At 36.0% G+C, this 19640-nt stretch overlaps 5 protein-coding genes across 5 annotated transcripts in view; 1 reads left to right on the top strand and 4 right to left on the bottom strand.

Annotated features, from left to right (window-relative positions):
- Positions 1-1049, top strand: part of CBG11877 — a gene marked incomplete at both ends in the record, with an annotated part of 4701 nt that extends 3652 nt beyond the window's left edge. The window contains 2 exons of the mRNA XM_002638636.1: positions 474-507; positions 804-1049. Of these exons, the coding sequence (XP_002638682.1) occupies positions 474-507; positions 804-1049 (280 nt within the window). The remainder of the gene's footprint in view (positions 1-473; positions 508-803) is intronic.
- Positions 1050-8398: 7349 nt separating this feature from the next.
- On the bottom strand, positions 8399-9162 carry CBG11874 (the record flags this gene model as incomplete). The annotated part of the gene is made up of 4 exons (XM_002638635.2): positions 8399-8610; positions 8836-8935; positions 8982-9047; positions 9097-9162. The coding sequence occupies 4 exons, from the start codon at positions 9160-9162 to the stop codon at positions 8399-8401; spliced, it is 444 nt and encodes a 147-aa protein (XP_002638681.2).
- Positions 9163-10415: 1253 nt separating this feature from the next.
- On the bottom strand, positions 10416-10616 carry CBG25162 (the record flags this gene model as incomplete). Its single annotated transcript, XM_045241879.1, has 1 exon — positions 10416-10616. The coding sequence occupies one exon, from the start codon at positions 10614-10616 to the stop codon at positions 10416-10418; it is 201 nt and encodes a 66-aa protein (XP_045099226.1).
- Positions 10617-12542: 1926 nt separating this feature from the next.
- Positions 12543-12614, bottom strand: CBG25161 (the record flags this gene model as incomplete). The annotated part of the gene is made up of 1 exon (XM_045241827.1): positions 12543-12614. The coding sequence occupies one exon, from the start codon at positions 12612-12614 to the stop codon at positions 12543-12545; it is 72 nt and encodes a 23-aa protein (XP_045099225.1).
- Positions 12615-15938: 3324 nt separating this feature from the next.
- CBG25160 lies at positions 15939-16022 on the bottom strand (the record flags this gene model as incomplete). Its single annotated transcript, XM_045241778.1, has 1 exon — positions 15939-16022. The coding sequence occupies one exon, from the start codon at positions 16020-16022 to the stop codon at positions 15939-15941; it is 84 nt and encodes a 27-aa protein (XP_045099224.1).
- Positions 16023-19640: the final 3618 nt, after the last annotated feature.

Genomic DNA, 19640 nt, shown 5'->3' with positions numbered 1-19640 from the left:
AATGAAATGTTTCTCGAGAAAAGATCTTTTTTCTCTAAAAAAACCAAGTTAACCCCTCAAAAGAAGACTTCACAAAACACGAAAAATTTTCGCATTTTTTTCTTGCCCCAAAGGCAAAAAGAACGGGTTTTCCAGGCCGAAAACGGGGGGCCAAAAAGTAACATTTTGTTGAGAGCGAATTCCTCTCTTCGTCGTCTGCGTCTCTCTATACCGTACACTATTTCGCCGCATTCTCCTCTGCTCAAGTTGATTCTCAATAGAGCGCGATTGGTGCGATGGTCTCATGGGATCGGAGGCACGAGTTTGGGCTTATTTAAGGGATGGAATTGAGGGAAAAAGAGAAAAAAATAATATAAAATTTTGTATAGAAATTTTAATTTTAAATAGAAATTTTACAATATTTTTTTATTTTTTCGAAGGGTGTTTTTTTTGCTAATGGATCTAAAAAAACCAGAAAGCTAGAGAAATTTCAGTGCAAGAAAAAAACTAATAAAAGAACGACCAGATGTGTGTGTGTGTGTGCGTTAAAAAGATGAGCAATGTAAGGGGAGATAAGAGGAATAGGGGAAGAAAAAAAGAAGAAGGAGAACATCTGAAGTGTCGGGGTCAATGGGGTTTAGAGGAAGAAGAAGGAAGGATGTGAATATTATTAGAAGAGGATTTTCTTTATTTTGTTGTAACATTTTGCGATTTTAGAAAGTTCGAAAATTCAGGATTTGAAAGTTTTGAATTGCATAAATAGAGCGATTCAGACAGTCTAAAAGCCTGGATTCCGAAAATTCTAAGAATTTGGAGCCTTTCAGACTCCAAAATCGCTTCTAAAAGTGAAAAAAAAAATTAGCAAAAAGCCGAAAAAAGAACAAAACCACAATGAGTTTCCACAGGTCCTGGGCGCGCATACGCATAATGGATGGGCGACGGAGGACGCGCCGATGAATTGGGTACAGGGAAAGGACGCCGGTATGGGGCATATACGGGGCATATGGGGCACACCGCCGCCGCAAAGCATCTCCTCGCCTGGCTTGCTGGCACTCGATGAAATGAAATAAAACATTGGTTGGGGGTTCCTAGAAGTATCAGTTAAGTTCTATTGTGATGTGATTTTGTTCAGGTCTTCCGATTTCGTACTTTTCCTTTATTATTCCATATTCTTTTATATTTTGAACGACATATTACTGATTTTTCGAAACTCAATGTTTTGGTTTTGAAAAAGACTTATGGCAGTTTCCATTTAAATTTGATATGCAATCAAAAACAGAACAAAATGGGAAAAAATTCGCTAAAAATTGTTTTTTTTTTCATTTGTTCAAAAAATGTCTCACTTTCACTTTTTTGAAATTGCACGAAAAATTGAAAATTTTCATAATTTAAACTTTGTAATTATTTTATACTTACCAACTTACCTTTTACTCCACCTGAAAATACGATTTTTACAATAATTACAAAGTGAAATCAAAAAATCTCAATATCACCTATTTTGGCGAAAAACATAGCAATTAACGAGTGAAAGACATGTTTCTGCAAGAACTCAGCGATTTTTTATTCTGCCATAACTCTTTTTCACAAAAAACATCGAAGGAATAATCGAAAAACCAGAAATGTAGGCTCGAATTGACGAAAAATTGACAAAGTTGCCGGTGTGGATTTACGGTGCGCGCATCCGGGATTTCGGAGTGTTGTAGTCGGCCTACCGTATCAGACCCATATCGCACACATCGCCCACCCACCCAGAATTCATCTAGGATACGCGCGCATTCGGAACACTCGATTCAGCCTCTCCCGCATCGCACACATACAGTACTGGCCATAAAGAATGCGACAACTTGTTTTTTGAAGATAACTTTTTGAAAACTCAACTTTTCAATCCGAATTTTTGGTAAGATTTTTTCAGCACTATCAAAAACTTTTAGGCTAAGTTGGTTTTAATATTCTGCTACAATTTTTTTGAAAATTAATTTTTTTCGAAAATTCATGAAAATGACATTTTTGGAGATCTATACAAAGAAGCTCAAGAAACACCGGAGGTCAAAAACAAAATAAAGGTAACAATAAAAAGTGATTTAATATTTCGTTGGGTATCCTTTCGCATCGATAACAGCCTTGCATCTACGTGGCATCGACTCCAGGAGCGTCTGAACCACCGTCATCGGGATACTCTTCCAAGCAGCTTCGAGTTGAGCAAACTTTTGATTGGCATTGGATGCTCTGACTCCTTTGAGGCGGCGTTCCAGCTCCTCCCACATATGCTCGATGGGATTCAAGTCTGGAGATTGACTTGGCCATTCTAGGAGGTTCACACGGTGACGTCTGAACCAATTGGCGACATGACCCGAAGTATGCTTCGGGTCATTATCCTGTTGGAACACCCACGATCGGCCCAAATTTGCTCTTGCCCATGGTCTCATTGTGTTCTCCAGGATGTCTTCGTACACATATCGATCCATGGTTCCAACGATTCTCTTCAATGGTCCCATAGAAGTGTCGGAGAAGCATCCCCAAACCATCACAGATCCACCTCCATGTTTCACAGTTGGACATTGGTACTGTGGAGCATACCTGGAGCCAATGGGACGTCGAATCCACTGAATACCATCAGTTCCGAACATATTGAACTTCGATTCATCGCTCCAGATGTGATTTGCCCACTCACGGGGGCCCCAGGACAAGTGCTGTTTAGCCCATTCAACGCGAGCTTTTCGGTTTTTCAAACTGACGAGTGGTTTTTTGACTGGTCTTCGTCCGTGCAGTCCAGCAACTTGCAAACGTCTTCTAATAGTTCTTCTCGATGGTACCGGTTCATTTGGAGACGTCACAGAAAGTTGAATATCCGTAGATGTGCGTCTAGGATCTTCTCGGCATGCGCGCAAAATGTTCCGATCCATATTTCTGGAAGTGGTTCGGGGTCTTCCTGGAGATTGGCGATGAACAACGCCATTCTAAATTGTTAAATTTAGTTGAGAAAGCTGATTGAAACCTCACATCATCTCGATTTTTCTTCAGAATACGGTAAATTTGGCTGGAAGAACAACTAAACTGAGTTGCAAGTATCTTCGGATGCGCGCCGAGTTCATGACCACGCACAATGCTTTTTCGCTCGTCCACAGAGAAGGATTTTTTCCCGAATGGTCTAACCATATCTGAAAAACAATAAAACAATAACTAAAACTAATTCCAATTAGTTGTCTTTCAACTTTATTTAAAAAAAACCAAAAATCATGAAAAATATGCAAAATGAAAAAAAAAAAGAAAACAATTGAAAAAAAATTTTGTTTGCAAGATGATGCAATTTCCAAGTACGCAAGTTTTCGTAACTTTCCAATGTGTCTACAGTAAAAAATTCGAGTTGAAAAGTTGAGTTTTCAAAAAGTTATCGTCAAAAAACAAGTTGTCGCATTCTTTATGGCCAGTACTGTATGAGACTCATCGCAGCTCGTTGTTCGCGATATGTGTCAAACGGACTTCTAGAGGATCGCATATGGATCGAGTCCTTTATGCGCATCATCGCCCAGGACCTGTGTCGAACCCGCAATGCGAGATTACCAGACAGGCGCGTGCACCTCTCAGCTATCGGCGCATTAGCACACAGAGGCGTGATGGCGGTGAAGAGCAATGGTGTGTTGAGAGGGCACTGGGGGAGAGGAGGGAGCTGATTAAAAAAGTTGGAAATTTCAAATTTGTACTCATTTTTCAGAAAGCTAATATCTCGGCTCTCCTGTTTGCTTATCAAACTTCGAAAATTGTTCTAGACCCAGAAAAAACCCTCTTTCCATTGGTATGCCTCATTTTTCAAGGTGGTGTGCGGTGAAAAATTTTAAAGCTTCATTCGATGTAAAAAAAATTCTCATCGTTCAAATTCTCATCGTTCTTTAAATTCTCATCGTTCAAAAAATTCTATGACCTTTCAAAAAAAAAAAACAAAAACAAGAGCCAAAACTGCTTTGATTCAATTCCCCCCAGCAAAAAAACTTGTAAAAGCCAAGAAAAGACAACAAACCACTTGAGAGTCAGGAATCAGAGAAAACTTGGAGCAAAGCAGCAGAAAAAATGTTTTAGGACCAACAGAAAAAAAAGAAAAAATGGGTTAGAATTTGGGAGAAAGAAGATAGAAAAATGAGGGATTTGAAAAAAAAAGTTGTTTTTCGAGACATTCTGGAAGGGATTTCCGGTGTGTCGTTTTGGAACTTTTTTGTTGGAATTTAGCTCCTTTTGCTACATGCGGAACGAGTCAACTTTAAATGCGTATATCTCAAAAACTAGAAAAGCTAGAAAAATGTAATAAACTAAAAAATTGGGGGAAATTCAATTTGCAATATTTTGCTAGTCGACAAAAATTACCTTGCGGTTTTAGTTTTTAAGATACAGGCGTTTAAAGTGACCATCCAGAAAAAAGTTAAGTTTCACAAAAACTGAAGACGGTGATTTTTGAGCTTCAGAAAGAATTGGAAAATCGTGCTCAATTTGTTGGAAAATTCTACGGTATACTAAACGAAAATAGAGCTACATTTTTGTGGTTGACAACTTTCATCGATAATTAACCCTTGCCGAGATATGCCACGTGGAAGAGGTAGGCAACCATCGCACGAGCTGCGGTGGTGCCTCTTCCACGCGGCGTATCTCTTCTGAACGGAATCCTACAAAAAAGTTGTCAACTACAAAATTGAAGCTCGATGTTTTTTTAGTATAATTAAAAAGTTTCAGCTAAATTGAAAAAAATGTGACTAGCTTTTGAGATTCTCAAAGTTTGGTAGTATCTTTTTTTGGACATCTGGACAAACAGATTGCTTTGAAGCGATTATGTGAAAAGAAAAATAATAGAGGAATAAATTGAATATATAAAGAAGAGGGAAAATTGAGAAACAACAAATGCGGAGGAAAAAAAAAAGAGAGAGAGAGAGAGAGAGAGAGAGAGAGAGAGAAAGAGAGAGAGAGAGAGAGAGAAAGAATTCGTCTAAATTGGACCCCTAAAAATAACATCTGCACACACAATTCTCCTTTTTTCTTCTTCTTCTTCTTCTTCTCTTTTTTCCCCTTGTTGCATTTTTTCTCTCTCTTGAAATTGAGCTTCCCTTTTCCCTCGAATTCTAGAATTCTCGTCGCTTTTCTTCTTTTTTTAATTTGACACTTCTTCTTCTTTTCCTTTTCCAGCTTTTTCCAGAGAAAAAAAACAATAAAAGGAGGATGACACAAATTGCTTTTTGATTGGTTTGAAATTAAAGGGGGAATCCGACCAAAATTTTTTTTTGTATTAACATGTTTCAAAAGTTATCTATTTTCCGAATATTATTGCGAAAAAATTCGAAAGAAATCCGAAATCCCCGAAAAACGCCGTTGAAAGTGAAAAAAATTCAAAAAACGGTGCCGCCGAGGGACGAGGATTGGAATTCCCGCGCAGTGAGAAACCTAGGCCACGGCGCCTGATAGCATTATTTTCAAGTGGCCGACAGTGTTTTTTAATGTTTCTTACCTGTCGGAGATAAAAGCGAAAAAAATCCGGAAAAATTGTCCGGTAAGAAAGTCGCGCCGCTCGCGTGGCCTAGGTTTCTCACTGAAAATCCTCGTCCCTCGGCGGCACCTTTTTTTTGAATTTTTTCCTTTTCAACGGCGTTTTTCGGGGATTTCGGATTTTTAAAAAACATTTTCGCAATTATATTAGGAAAATAGATAACTTTTAACACATTTTAATGCCATAAAAAATTTGACCGGAGTCCCCCTTTAAAAATGGGAGAAGCAGAAAAAGACGTTTCTTATAGTATCAATCGAGCCTACAGTAGTACTTCATATTTCACGAACTTGTCTGAAAATTTACGAGTATACTAAACAAAAATAGAGCTGCAATTTTGTAGTAGACAATTTTTTTGTAGAATTCGATCCTGAGTAGATATGCCGCGTGGAAGAGAGCTAGCTTTGGAATTTAGCCCCTTAAGCTCCATACGGAACGAGGCAGCTTTAAATACGTATATCTCAAAAACTAAAAAAGCTAGAAAAATTTGGTCAACTACAAAAATGTGTAAAATGCAATTTGCAATATTTTACTAGTTGACGAAAATTGACTAGCCTTTTTAGTTTTTGAGATACAGACGTTTAAAGTTACCATCTAGAAAAAAGTTGGGTTTTCCAAAAACTGAAGACCGTAATTTTGAGGTTTGGAAAAAAGGTCCAAAACTTTTAGATTTGTTGGATAATTTCGCGCAAGGAAGGAGGGTCTCTTCCACGTGGCATATCTCCTCAGGGACTTACTTTATGAAAAAGTTGTCAACTGCAAAAATGAAGCCCTAGTTTTGTTTAGTATAGATAAAAAGTTTAAGTTGAATTGAAAAAAAAACTGAATAGATTTTGAGAGCCTCATAGTCCAACTTTTCAAATTAAGCGCCATTTTTTGAATATCCCGATGTAATTCATTATAAAAACAAACTATATATCTCGATATTTAGCTCAAATAGGTCCCTGGAGAAGTTGAACTTGCGGGCAAAATATTAGAGGTGTCGTGCCGCTACCGGCTGAGCTACGCGGCGCCTTCCGAGCCCCACCGTATACCTTCCCTTCCGGCTCAATTATCTCGGTTTCTATGAAAGATATCAAAAAGTGGTCAACTGATAAAACATGTGTGATATATTGCTCAACATTTTGCTAATTGACACATTTTTGATACCTCTAATAGGAAACGAGATAATCGCGCTCCTAGAAGTGGCGTTGACTTTTCGGGATCCCTCCAGATTTTTTGGAAAACGGAATTTGGAAAAACATTTTTGGTTTTTATATCTAAATTTTTTGATTCTAAATTCGTCATTTCCAAATCTGAAATGCGCATTTTTAGATGAAAAATGTGCATGTTTTTGTCCGTAGCATGCCGTAAAAATTATAATAGTGGGGTCCATAACTATGACCCCATTTATTTCGCTTCCTGTGAGAGATATCAAAAAGTAATCAACTGATAAAATGTTTATCATAATATCAGAAACATTTCATTAGTTGTTAACTTTTTGATTTCTCTAACTGAGATAAACGGGGAGGGCTAGAGAGGGTCATGAGATGGACAAACTACCTAGCTTACTTTGATCCTATTTATCTCACTTTCTGTAAGAGATATTAAAAAGTGGTCAACTGATAAATTGTTTGTGATATTATGGTAACATTTTTTTAATTAACAACTTTCTGATATCTTTCACAGGGACCGAGATACGTTGAGCCAAAGTAAATGCGCTAAAAATTGCGTCGTTATTTTTCCTAGCATTTAACTTGAAAAGTGGTACATACAAACCAAAATGGAAAAAAAAGAGATCAGGAGGAAGATATAAAAATGAGAAGAAATCCCAGGATATCATATGTTACAACCTCTAGTGTGTGTGCATATTATATATACAAAACTTTATATGGAAAAAGGCGGAGAAGTGTGTTTTATGTTAAAGAGCAACAAGAGCAGTTGAAGAAGAAGGGAGAAGTAGAAGAAGAAGCACAGATAAAGAATATGGTGGTGATGAAGAAGAGGGAGGGGCAAAAGAAACAAAAACTAAATCCGATTTTGGCGGAGAAGGGAAGGGAGGGATCAGCTGAGCAAGGTGAGCAACTGGAAAGAGAGAGAGAGAGAGAGAGAGAGAGAGAGAGAGAGGGGGATTAGAGAAATGAAAGAAATTCACAATTCACAAGAGGAGTTTTGATAAGGAGAAAGGAGGGCGAAAATAGATTCTGTGCTGTTTTTGTGGAAGGGTAAATTTTTCCTCTTATTGTTGAGTCATTATGAGGCTGTGAAAAAGATCGCTGCAATTTATGGAAACGCCTGTAATGGAAGAAGCCCACTTTGATTCAGTTTATCTCGGTTACTGTAAAAGATATCAAAAAGTAGTAAACTGATAAAATATTGCTGATATTATGATAAACATTTTATCAGTTGACAACTTTTTGATATCTTTCACATGAACCAAGATAATCAAGCTCAAAGTTGGGGACCCTACATTGCGGACCAAAAAAACAGACTTTACAGTATTAAATTCAAAATCTAGAAATCCAATTTTTTACAAAATTCAAAAATCTACAAGGATGAATCTATTAGAATCTTCTCGAAAAAATCTGGACTCCCATACTGTTTGCTTCAGTTCCATATATCTCATTTCTTGTAAAAGATACAAAAAGTAATCAACTGATAAAATGTTTCTGACATTACGATAAACATTTTGTCAGTTGACCGATGTCAGATATCTTTTACAACCACCGAGATAAATTGGCTCAACAGGTCTTACGCTATTCTATTGTGTGGTGGACGGAAAAAGTTAAAAAAGTTGTAATTTTTATCTAGAAATGTAAATTTTGGACCCGAAAATATCAGATTTTGAATCTAACTAGCCATCAATCAATTTCTAATCATATCATTTATTCCAAAAACTATTCATTCAAATTTAGTTTCTCAATTATTGCTCATCGGACTTCTCATTGGTGGATTCGGCGAATCTTTAATGTACATCATATAACAGACATCATCGTACAACATCAAATCTCTCTCATAGAATCCTTTTCTCTGTGGAATCGTTCGATTACAGATGGCACAACGGAAGCAGTCAATATGAAACAGACGACCGAATGCAACCAGTCCTCGTTCGATTACGGGCAGTGAACAGCCTGAAAATTGCAATGTATTTGGGCTTTGATACTCAGATTCTGCTTTTCAAGACATTTAATATGAATATAATCATGACCTACTTTCTCGATAAAGAGTTTTGGACTCCTCGTGGACAAGAGGTGGCGCGAAATTTAAATTTTTCAAAAGATGGGTCATGATTATACTCATTTTGAAGCTCTTGAAGAGCCTATTTCAATGGCCTAATTTTTCTAGGCCACACTTACCAACACACGCTGGATGAGTTGTTTGAATATGACACGCGTAGCACGACGGTCGCATTGGGTCGACTGCGGACTTGAAAAAGCGACCGTCCGAGATGGTGAGCTGGAATTGTTTTTTGGATTACTGTAGATTACTGTAGATTGCTTACTTTGCAATAAACACACGAAATATGGTCTTTGTGCCAGATACGATTCAACAACGACACCACTTGATCCTGTAAGTTTTTGGAAAATGAATGGGCTAGAAAGTTCTAGGCCACATACCTTGGTTACTTCATCCTCGGTAATTCGTTTCTTGCAGCCGCCACAATTGATCAACTCGATAGGCATGGTTTGGCGGGAGATTTGAAAATGATCAAAAATGGTAATTTTCGATTCCCACGTTTCCAGTTTTAAATATTCAGAATGAGCTCTTCGAACACTTCAAAAGGAATATAATCATGACCTACTTTCTCGACGGCTAGTTTTGGACTCCTCGCGGACAAGTTGTGGCGGGAAATTTGAAAAATTGTGGGAGTTGGGTCATGATTATACTCATTTTGAATCTCTCGAAAAAAAACAATTTTGAATCTGGCCTTGTTACACGCTGGACCACACGAGTTTGGATTCAATCGCAGAGATCAGACTGGCCCACCACAGGCGATCATTGAACTGATTTTTACAATATTATTTTAGTTGAAAAGGTTTCCCAACTTTGGCTTAATTTATCTAGGTTCCTGTTAAAGATATTAAAAAAAAAAGTTCCTCATATTATGAAAAACATTTTTTACGTTTACCAATTTTTGATATCTTTTATGAGAATCGAGATAATTATGCTCAAAGTGCAAGTATTTAGTTTAGTTCTATTAGAGTGTAGGAAACTATGTTAAGAATATTTCATAGGACATAAGAGCTCAAAGTCAACGGTTTGAAGGCATTATATATAGTTTCCAATTCCCCGTGTTTCCAGGAAGAATAGAGATTTTCCTACGAACCGCTTTCATATCTTCTCGTCCAGACAAATCATTGGTTGGGTTGTAAGATATATATTTCCTGTGATACAAATAGGTAGATAACTATTTTGCTGAGCCAGAAAACACTTTTTTCGGATTTCACTTTTCTCGCAATTTGAAATACCGTAAAACCTGTATTAGAATGGTCGACCCTTCGATTGTTCCAAGGTACCTCCGGAGGGCCCTTCTATTACAGGGGCCCTTCAATTAAAAGGGGCCCTTCTATTTTTGCGGCCATTTCTTCGGAAGTTTTTCATCGAAACATTCGACGAATTTTCGTTCAAAATTCATGAAAATCTGCCAATTTCCCCAAAATTTAGCAAGATTTTTATCGAAAAGTAGAATTTCAGCAAATTTCTATTAAATTGTGGAGTTCCCGGGATGTTTTCCACTGAAAAAGTACGGAAATTTTTTGATTTCAACACACGTTTTGAAGTTGGGTCCTTTTTCACAGAAGGCCCTTCTATTACAGGGACCCTTTTATTTTTCTAAGCTCCTCTCGGAGGGCCCTTCTATTACAGGGGCCCTTCTATTGAAGGGGCCCTTCTAATACAGGTTTAACGGTATCTCATTCGATTGATGATTGTGTCGTTACCTTATTTTCTCTAAGCATGATACTCCAATAATACGGTAGTTTGTAGTTCTTTTTTCCTTTTTTTTCGAGTTTTTCATTCCCTTTTTCTCCATTTCACCCAAAGTAATAAAACTGCACAATCGGCCATTATTGAACCTTTTCTTTTTCTCTTTCTCTCTCCAATTCACTCGTTCTCTATTCCCTCTAAAACCCCCCATCAATAAACCACCACATTTTTATAAAATGGTGTATTGATATGTACATGTCAGTCAGTGTGCTCGGGTTAGCACATTTCGTTTTAGTTTGGCACTGTTTTGGAATTTCCATTTTGAAGATCGATTATTAGTTCTAAACTAACCCCGCCAATTTCCATTTTTTTCAAATTCGCCTGGAATTCCCATACTTCTAATTTGAACTCAATTACCTCGGTTCCTGGGAGAGATATCAAAAATGAGCCAACTGATAAAATGTAAATTATCTTATGAAAAGCATTTTATCAGTTGACAAATGTTTGATAGCTTTGACAGGAACCGAGATAATTGAGCTTAAAGGACAACTAGAGTGATACGGAGCGGGCTGGTACATCATGCCTTCCATTTTAACAACCCAAAAATCTGCACATCTAACTCCAAGCTAAAATTAGTTAATTACAAATTTAATCAATATTAAATTTCACATATTTTACTAGTTAAAAGTTTTTAGATAGCTACAGCAGTTGTGGAGATATGCGCTTTTAAAGTTAGCATAATGTTAGCATAACATAATGTTAGCATAAAGTTAGCATAACTAGGAGGGCGCACAAACTTTAAAGGCGCATATCTCCAAAACCAAGACAGTTATCATTAAGTTGTCCACTAATGAATTGCTCAGCATAGAATTTTACACATTTTGATAATTTACGATTTGTTGTCTGCTACAGTAGTTTTTGAGATATGCGCCTTTGAAGTATAGTGCTAAGAAGGAGACACACCTCCTTCTCCTCTAGGGATGTGCCTACTTTAAAAGCGCATATCTCAAGAACCATAAAAGCTAGCTAAAAGCTGCTTACTATTAAATTGCTCAGCCTAAAATTTCACACATTTCTTATTTAGAATTTTGTTTTTAACTACCATAGTTTTCGAGACATGCGTCTTTAAAGGTGTACACTCCCTAGAAGGGCGCGCAAAATCTATAGGCGCATATCTCAAAAACCAAAACAGCTAGCTAAAAACTGTTAGCTAGTGGACTAGTGAGTTTTATGAGTTTCAACTGCACATCTAACTCCAAACTTTTTCAATAAACAGATCCCCTTAATGCCCCTCCCATTGCTCAAATCCCATTATCCTTCTTATATAAAATCCTCGGAGCATCGGGTGGTAATGAGGTGTTGCTCATCTTCTTCTTCTTTTTTCCTCTCTCTTTTCAACTGCTCTTTTCTCTCTTCTTTCCTTTATTTATAAAATCAAACATTACTTTTCCTTCTCCTCCTTCCCCGAATGCTCATTTTTCTAATTGATGTATCACATGTGTGTGGACTTCATTTTGTTTCCTCTTTTTCTTCTTTTTTCCACCAATTTGGAAAATGGCACAATGAAAAAAGAACACTCACTTCTTCTTTTTTCTTCTTCTTCACCCAGAAAATTTCTTTCATTTTGTGTGTTTTGTTGTTGAGAAAAATGATGTGATGTTCTAGATTTTTCTGACTAGTTCGAAATCAATATACGCTGAGAGCGAGAGTAACATTAAAGGAACACTTAAAGGCGCAAGAGCGAGTTACCGTATTTTTAGTCAATTTCAACATTTTCAGAATAATCGAAACATTCTGGACTACTTTCAAAACTTTCTAAAAATTAACTATCTTCCTGTTACTGTATGCAATAATTATTGTATCCATGGTTTTTCCATGCTGCGCCTTTAACTGCATTTTCAGATTCACTAAGCGACATTCACAAAATAAGGAACTGAGTATTAAACGTAGAGTTTGATTTCGCTGCGTACCTCCCCAATCCTTAATCTTGACCAAGATAGATTAATTCTAGTGTTGTATGACAAGATACATTTAGCCGAAATCTCTGAAAATCCATTAGAGGAGTTGTGTTTTTCTGGATTAATGGATTTTGATATTCTTGTGTGCTAATGTCAAGTTTGCAGTTTGGTTTGCTCAGCTAAAAGTTCAGAAAAGATGCCGAATGGAACCAATTTTCATACTCCCCTTTCTCACTACTCAAATTGTCCATATGTCATCTTTGATGACGTAAACCTTTCTGTTGGCGGTGACTTTTTGTTTCTAGATGTCTTCAGAAGACGTCAAAGTGAGAATTCAGCTTTTTCAAAAATCTTAATTATCTCGCTTTCCTTGAAAGATAATTCGAATTTGCCAACTAATAAAATGTTTATCATATTATCACCCAAAATTTTATTAGTAGACAAAAATCTGATATCTGTCACAGGAATCAAGATAATTGTGTTCATAAGAGTTGTGTTCTATTAGAGCCTTCTTTGGGGTCCGAAGATAAGTAAATTGTAATTGTTACCTGTTCATTTCCTCTTCTTCTCTTCGATCCTCTCCTCCTATGTACTCCTTCTCAATCTACATTTATTTTGAATACCCTCTGCATTCATAATCTAATCTCCAGTACACAAAATATGCAGGTAGTGTCTTTCTGTTCAAATCGCTAACGAGCGGTTCTTGTTCTCGTCACCAGCCTACGCATTTATTTTCTCCAATTCGGGGAAAATTATGTATTCAGAATTCTCTTGAAAATGTGCTAAACTACTAGAAATGTGTGTTTCGTATCACTCTAGTTGGGTCGTTGAGTCGCTACTCAGCGAATATACATCGAACATGACTCTATAGGCACATAATTCTGATGGTACAATAATTCGGGGGTACAATGGGGTACAAAGTGATTTAGGGATACGAAATTCACAATTCGGGAGTACAAAACTAAGCCTTTTTCAGGTATTTTGTACCTCCGAATCGAAGATTTTGTACCCCTAAATTGCTTTGTACCCCAATGATTCCTAAATTTTTGTACCCTCCGAATTATTTGCCCTCTATATACGTTTACTGTAATATCTAGAAGCTGATTTCTATGGAAGGAAAACTCGTTGTTACTATTTTTAGCTGTCTTAAATTGTCTCAAATCAGCACTCCCAAAACTTGTTCAAAGTGTTAGGTCATTTAGACAATTTTGCAGCCGATTCGAGAATCTTCTCAATCAACAACACAAAGTACACCATCTCCTCCTTTTCCCAAAAATAGCCAAAACTAGCAATTCTTATTCTCCTCCTCCAATTTCTCATTTGTTCTGCCCTTTCCTCCATTCTTTTCCACATTTATTCTTCTTCTTCTGTCTGCCTAAATTTATTTTCTTTTGTGTGTTCATATGTATTATGTTATATGTCTATGTGTCAGTATGGGATGGAAGAAAGGGTTGTCTGTCCTCTTCGCTATGTATATATTTATGTTTTCCAACCGAACTACCACTTCTTTTTCGTGTTCACTTTTTTTCGGTGTCACTCACTCACTCTTTTTTCTGTACATGTCAGACTTTTACAGGAAATTTCTAGGCTTGCTTAGTCAGATTTTTTTTTCGAATTCTTGATCTGAAATTTTCCAGAGAACGCCAAGCTCACTCGCAAGCGATTGTATTTTGTTCAAATTCTTCAAAAACCTAATCTAAAAAATGACTAAATCTTCTAAGAAAACGCGCTCTGTTGAACAACCACTTTTGTTGAATACGAAATTTTCTGTCTTCTGATACTGTTTAAATGACCTGCAAAATGTCAACTTTACTTTAAGCTCCTTGGTTCCTCCAAGAGATATGAAAAAATTGTCAACTGATAAAATCTTAATGATTTTATGAAAAAACATTTTATCAGTTGACAAATTTTTGATATCTTTAATGGGAAGCGAGATAGTTAAGCGAATTTTTATCTCGCATTTTCGGGTATCTCACGGGATGTGCCGCTACCTTATCACTTCTAATCATGTTCCTTTGATTCTACAGTAGGTATTTAAAGGAGCATGATCTCAAAAGTATTTTCCCCTGATTTCGTAGTTTTTAGTTCTTTTTTCCTTTTTTTTGTTTTTTTTTTCGAGTTTCATTCCCTTTTTCTCCATTTCACCCAAAGTAATAAAACTGCACAATCGGCCATTATTGAACCTTTTCTTTTTCTCTTTCTCTCTCCAATTCACTCGTTCTCTATTCCCTCTAAAACCCCCCATCAATAAACCACCACATTTTTATAACATGGTGTATTGATATGTACGTGTCAGTCAGTGTGTTCAGGTTAGCACATTTCTTTTTAGTTTGGCACTGTTTTGGAATTTCCAATTTTAAGGTCCAGATCATATTATCTTTTGAATGTTTTAGCGATTTTTGGCTCTAAACTACCACCCAATTTTCATTATATTTAAACTCGTCTGGATTCCTAAAATAGCTTTGTTTCTTCAAATTTGTATCATATTATTTCGAAGTTCGTCCCGGGAAATTTGTATTTGTTTAGGTTAATTTGAGCCTATATATTTTATTATAACATCAATCAACTTTCGTTCTTTTATTCACACAGAAAAGCATGAAGATTTCAAAAATGCATACTTGTGACCGCGCATTTGCCGGGCCCTTCGCGGGCCTTGCCATAGTTTCTTTGAGAAGCAATATTTTTGACATGACTAAAATAGATATGATAAAACTCAACGAGTGCTACAAAATGATATTGTTTTGAATATTGTATCTTGTCTATGAACAAAGTTACAAGTCATAAAGTGGCCGGGCCTCTGTTTCTCGTTTGTAACTTTGTTCATAGACAAGACACAGTACTCCAAATAGTATCATTTCGTAACATTCGACAAGTTCTATCATATCTAATTAAATTAATTTAAAAATATTGATTTTCTAAGAAACTATGGCAGATTCCGCGAAGGCCCGGCAAAGGCGCAATTATGCAAAAAGGAGCCGAACCTGAGAATGCATCTAGAGGACAATTGAGGTTGGGGTTTCTTAGTAATTGCTCTATTGAAAGTTGCAGATATCACTAACCAATTACAGTACTCTATGTTTGTAATTAGCAACTTTTTTGTACATGCACTCGTAGAAAGGATCTCCCCGCCTCCCCCGAAAAGACAGTCTGAAACAATTTCATATGGAATTCCGGCATTTTTGGATGCCATGTCTTTCATCCAATGTAACCAGTGACTACACAAAAATATGTTTAATACAAAAATGAAGCTCTATTTTTGTTTAGTGTAACCTGAAATTTTCCGACAAATCTAAAAATTCTGGAGCACTTTTGTAGGACTTCAGGTTTAACTACCGTATTCCCTCTAATAGAACCCACACCCACACCATCAACTTTGAGTTCAACTATCTCGGTTTCTGTAAAAGTTATTAAAAATGTGTCAACTGATAAAATATTTTTGATATTATGATGAATCTTCTAAAAGTTGACAAAATGTTGACAACTTTCATAGGAATCGAGATAATCAAGCTCAAAGTGGGCGGTGTGGGTGGGGTTCTATTAGAGGAATTGCTGTACCCAAAGTTGACTATCTTCCACTAAAATAGCAATTTCGAAATTTCTTTGTTGGTTATTACTGTACTAGATTTTTTCAGAAGTTTTAAAACGGTTACTGTAATCATTCCCTAAATTTTGGCTAATTTCAGTGGCTAACAAAGTCTGAAAATGTCTAAGCCAAAAGAAATATATGGAAAATTTGGTTTTTGAACAAATTGTATTTTTCTCATGAAATTTCCTCTAGTTCTTTCCCTTTTTGTGTATTTGTGTGTTTTGTTTGAGATGATGTGAAAAGTTTGCGTATTTGGTTTTCTGACGGGTCTCCATAGCTATTGGCTTTTCGTTTCTTTCTTCTAGTCATTTCACTTTTCTTTCCAATTCTCTTGGCTAAATCCATATTTTTCAGGGAAGTGAGAATACAAAATTTCAAAATTCTGAGATTTTGAAATCCTGAGATTCATATTTAAATTTAGAAGGTTCATTTTAACCCGATGTAACAGAAAGGTCCCTCAACTTTGAGCCAAATTATCTTGCTTTTTGTGAAAGATATCAAAAATGTGTCAACAGATAAATTGTTTATCATAATATCACAAACATTTTGTTAGTTGACAACTTTTTGATATCTCTTATGAGAATCGAGATAAGTTGGCTCAAAGTTAGGAAGAGGCTTCTATGCTAAGGTAGGGTAGAAGAACCTCCTAGTTTTGACCCAATTTATCTAGGTTCCTGTAAGAGTTGTCAAAAAATGATAAACTTACAATATATTTATGATAATATGGTAAACATTTTGTTAGTTGACAATTTTTTCATATCTCTTATGAGCATTGAGATAATTCAGCTTAAATTGGGGGATGACTTCTACGCAAAGATAGGGTAAGAAGACCTTTTAGCTTTGGCCCAATTTATCTCGGTTCATGTAAGAGATATCAAAAAGTTGTCAACTGATAAAATGTTTGTGATATCATGATAAACATTTTATGAGCTGATAACTTTTTGATATCTCCAATGCGAATCGAGATAAGTTGGGTCAAAATTGGGAAACCCTTTTATTCCAGGAATAGAATAGACAGGAAGCTTTTTTGGTAATTTTTTTTTTCGATTTCATGAAATTCTAGATTTCCAGGGCTGCTTTCATCTATACGTCATAATATTTCTTCACAAATAAAAAAAACCGTTAACTGAGCATCAAATGGCTCCGCTTCAAATTTCGCTGCGTATCTTTTACAACAACAACAACATTCGGAGCCGAAGATTGATTAATTTTTCTGTCATTTGACACAGAAAATATTTCATATTTTGAATTTTCAAATTTTCGAAAATTTTCAAATTAGAGTCCCGTGGAATCTTGGCGGGAACTCAAATTTTCAAATTCGTGTGATTCCTTTTCAAAACCTCCAGTTCATCATTTTCCTCTTCCTTTTCCTCCCACTCAAGACAAAAAAATTCCCACCAATCAAAAAAAAAGTTTCACACTTTTTTTCGTTTTCTCCATTTTCTTCATTTTTCATTCCCGTCGAAAAAAAAACGCTATGTTTTGTTTCTCTTTTTCGTTATTTCTCTTTTTTCATCTTCTAATTTTCTTATTGCACGTTTTTGCTTTTTTTTGTGTCTCTCTGATTTCTTGTTTCCGTCCTAAATAGAACATTCTTCTCCTTTTTTTTGACAAATCAGAATTTTTGAGAACAATTTTTTTAGTTTAGGGACAACCGGATATTAGGAAATACAAACGGACAGATTTTAGGAAAATCCTCCTATAGTTTTTTTTTTGGAAATTTCAATTTTTCATTTTTTCTGAAATTTCTATTCCTCATAAAAGTTCAGATTTTCCTTTCTAAAAGAAAATAAAAATAGAGCAACATTTTTTTGAGGTCCTGGCACCGTGCCAACATTCTTGTTCCTTCTTGGCACGGTGCCAAGTAGAGGCGTCAGACATCTTCTCTGCGCCATATCTCATTTAGATGAAATAACACAAAAAAGTGGTCAACTATAAACTTGAAGGACTATGTATTTTTGTTTAGTATACTCTAAAAATTTCAGAAAAATAAAAATAGTTTTAACTGCTTTTGTAGATCATGTAAAATTTGCCGTTTTCAAAAAAAAAAAGTAAATCCTAAAAGTTAGTCTGTTTAAGAGTCCTTTTACTTTAAGCCAATTTATCTCTCTTTCTGTGATAGATATAAAAAAGTAGTCAACTGATAAAATGTTTATCATTTTTTCACAAACATTTTGTTAGTTCATCACTTTTTGATATCTCTTTCAGGGACCTGGATAAATTGGGCCAAAGCTAGGAGTTCTTTCTACCCTATCTTAGCGTAGAAGTCCGTCCCAAAATTTAAGCTGATTTTTCTCGATTTTCATAAAAGATATCAAAAAGTGATCAACTGATAAAATGTTTATCATAGTATCACAAACATTTTATTAGTTGACAACTTTTTGATATCTTTTACAGTAACCTAGATAAATGTGGTCAAAGTTAGGACTCCGTCTGGTTTCAAATTCCACTTTTTTTCAAAATTTAGAATGACCAAAAATCGTTATTAGACACATTTATTATTTTGCCAAAAATAACATATCCAATTTCACAATCCCACCAAAAGGCGTTTTTCCAAGGACACTACTTTTTTTCCGTTCATAGTTTTGCATTTTCCCTTTTCCTCCTAGTTCTCTAAATTTCAAAATTTTCCTCCACATTTTTTTCTTCCCCCGCGTTTTTTTTTCATTTTTGATAAGACAATCTGATGACGTTCTTCTTCTTCTGCTCCAATACACTCTCTGTTTCTCTAGACTCTCTCATTTTTCCATACTCTCTTTCTTCCATTTTCCTCTTATCATCATCATCACCATCTACCGTATGACTCATCCAAAAGAGCTCTGGGATTACTGTACGAATGTTTTGAGGCAATCTTCGCGATGGAAAAATATTTTCAGGCATGCTCCAGACTACTATAGCTGTGAAGAAACGCAATCCGGACATCCGGACACACCGAATATTTTTTTTGTAAAATAGATATTGCGAAATTCTTTTTTTCTTTTGGTGAGTCAACAACAAGTACTAGCGGAGAGAGGCTGTGGCAATCTAGACACCACCTGCGTCCTCTGCCGAAAAGTGAAAAAATTTATGAAATCGAAAAAATTGTTTTTTTGGGCGGAGCTGAAAAAAAATGGAATGGGTGGTTTAGAAAGCACTTACCGTAAAACCTGTATTAGAAGGGCCGGCCCTTCTATTACAGGGGGCCCTTCTATTTTTCCAAGCCCCTCACAGAGGGCCCTTCTATGAGAGGGGCCCTTCTACTAGAGGGGCCCTTCTAATACAGGTTCTACGGTAATTCGAAAAATTCAAAATTTTCAGGTTGATAGGAAAATTCAAAAATGGAAGAATAGGCGAATTTTTGAGTTTTCTAAAATCAAAAATTTCAGAGTCGAGAACATGGGACATCTGGACAAACAGACTTTGAGATTCTGAAGATTTTCGAAAAATTTGAAAATCTAGAATCTAAAACTCCAAGAGAAATCCAAAATCCCTAGAAATTCTAGAAATCCTAAAAATCCTAAAATTTGGAAAATTTCTGAATTCTGTAGGAGCAAGTTTCCTTTCTCATTGCGATGTTTTCGTGTGTATTCTGACCTGTGAATTACTGTAGCTCTAATTTCCGCAAACACCATCACGTCGAAATGCAGACAGGAACCCAAAGGCATTCTTCAAAAATTCCAAACGAAAAACTTGGACATCCGGATACACAGAC

This window comes from Caenorhabditis briggsae (genome assembly GCF_000004555.2).
Source record: "Caenorhabditis briggsae complete genome, chrI, whole genome shotgun sequence".
Taxonomy (NCBI): Eukaryota; Metazoa; Nematoda; class Chromadorea; order Rhabditida; family Rhabditidae; genus Caenorhabditis; species Caenorhabditis briggsae.
Note: the sequence above shows the minus strand (reverse complement) of the source record. Positions and strands in the feature narration are given on the sequence as shown.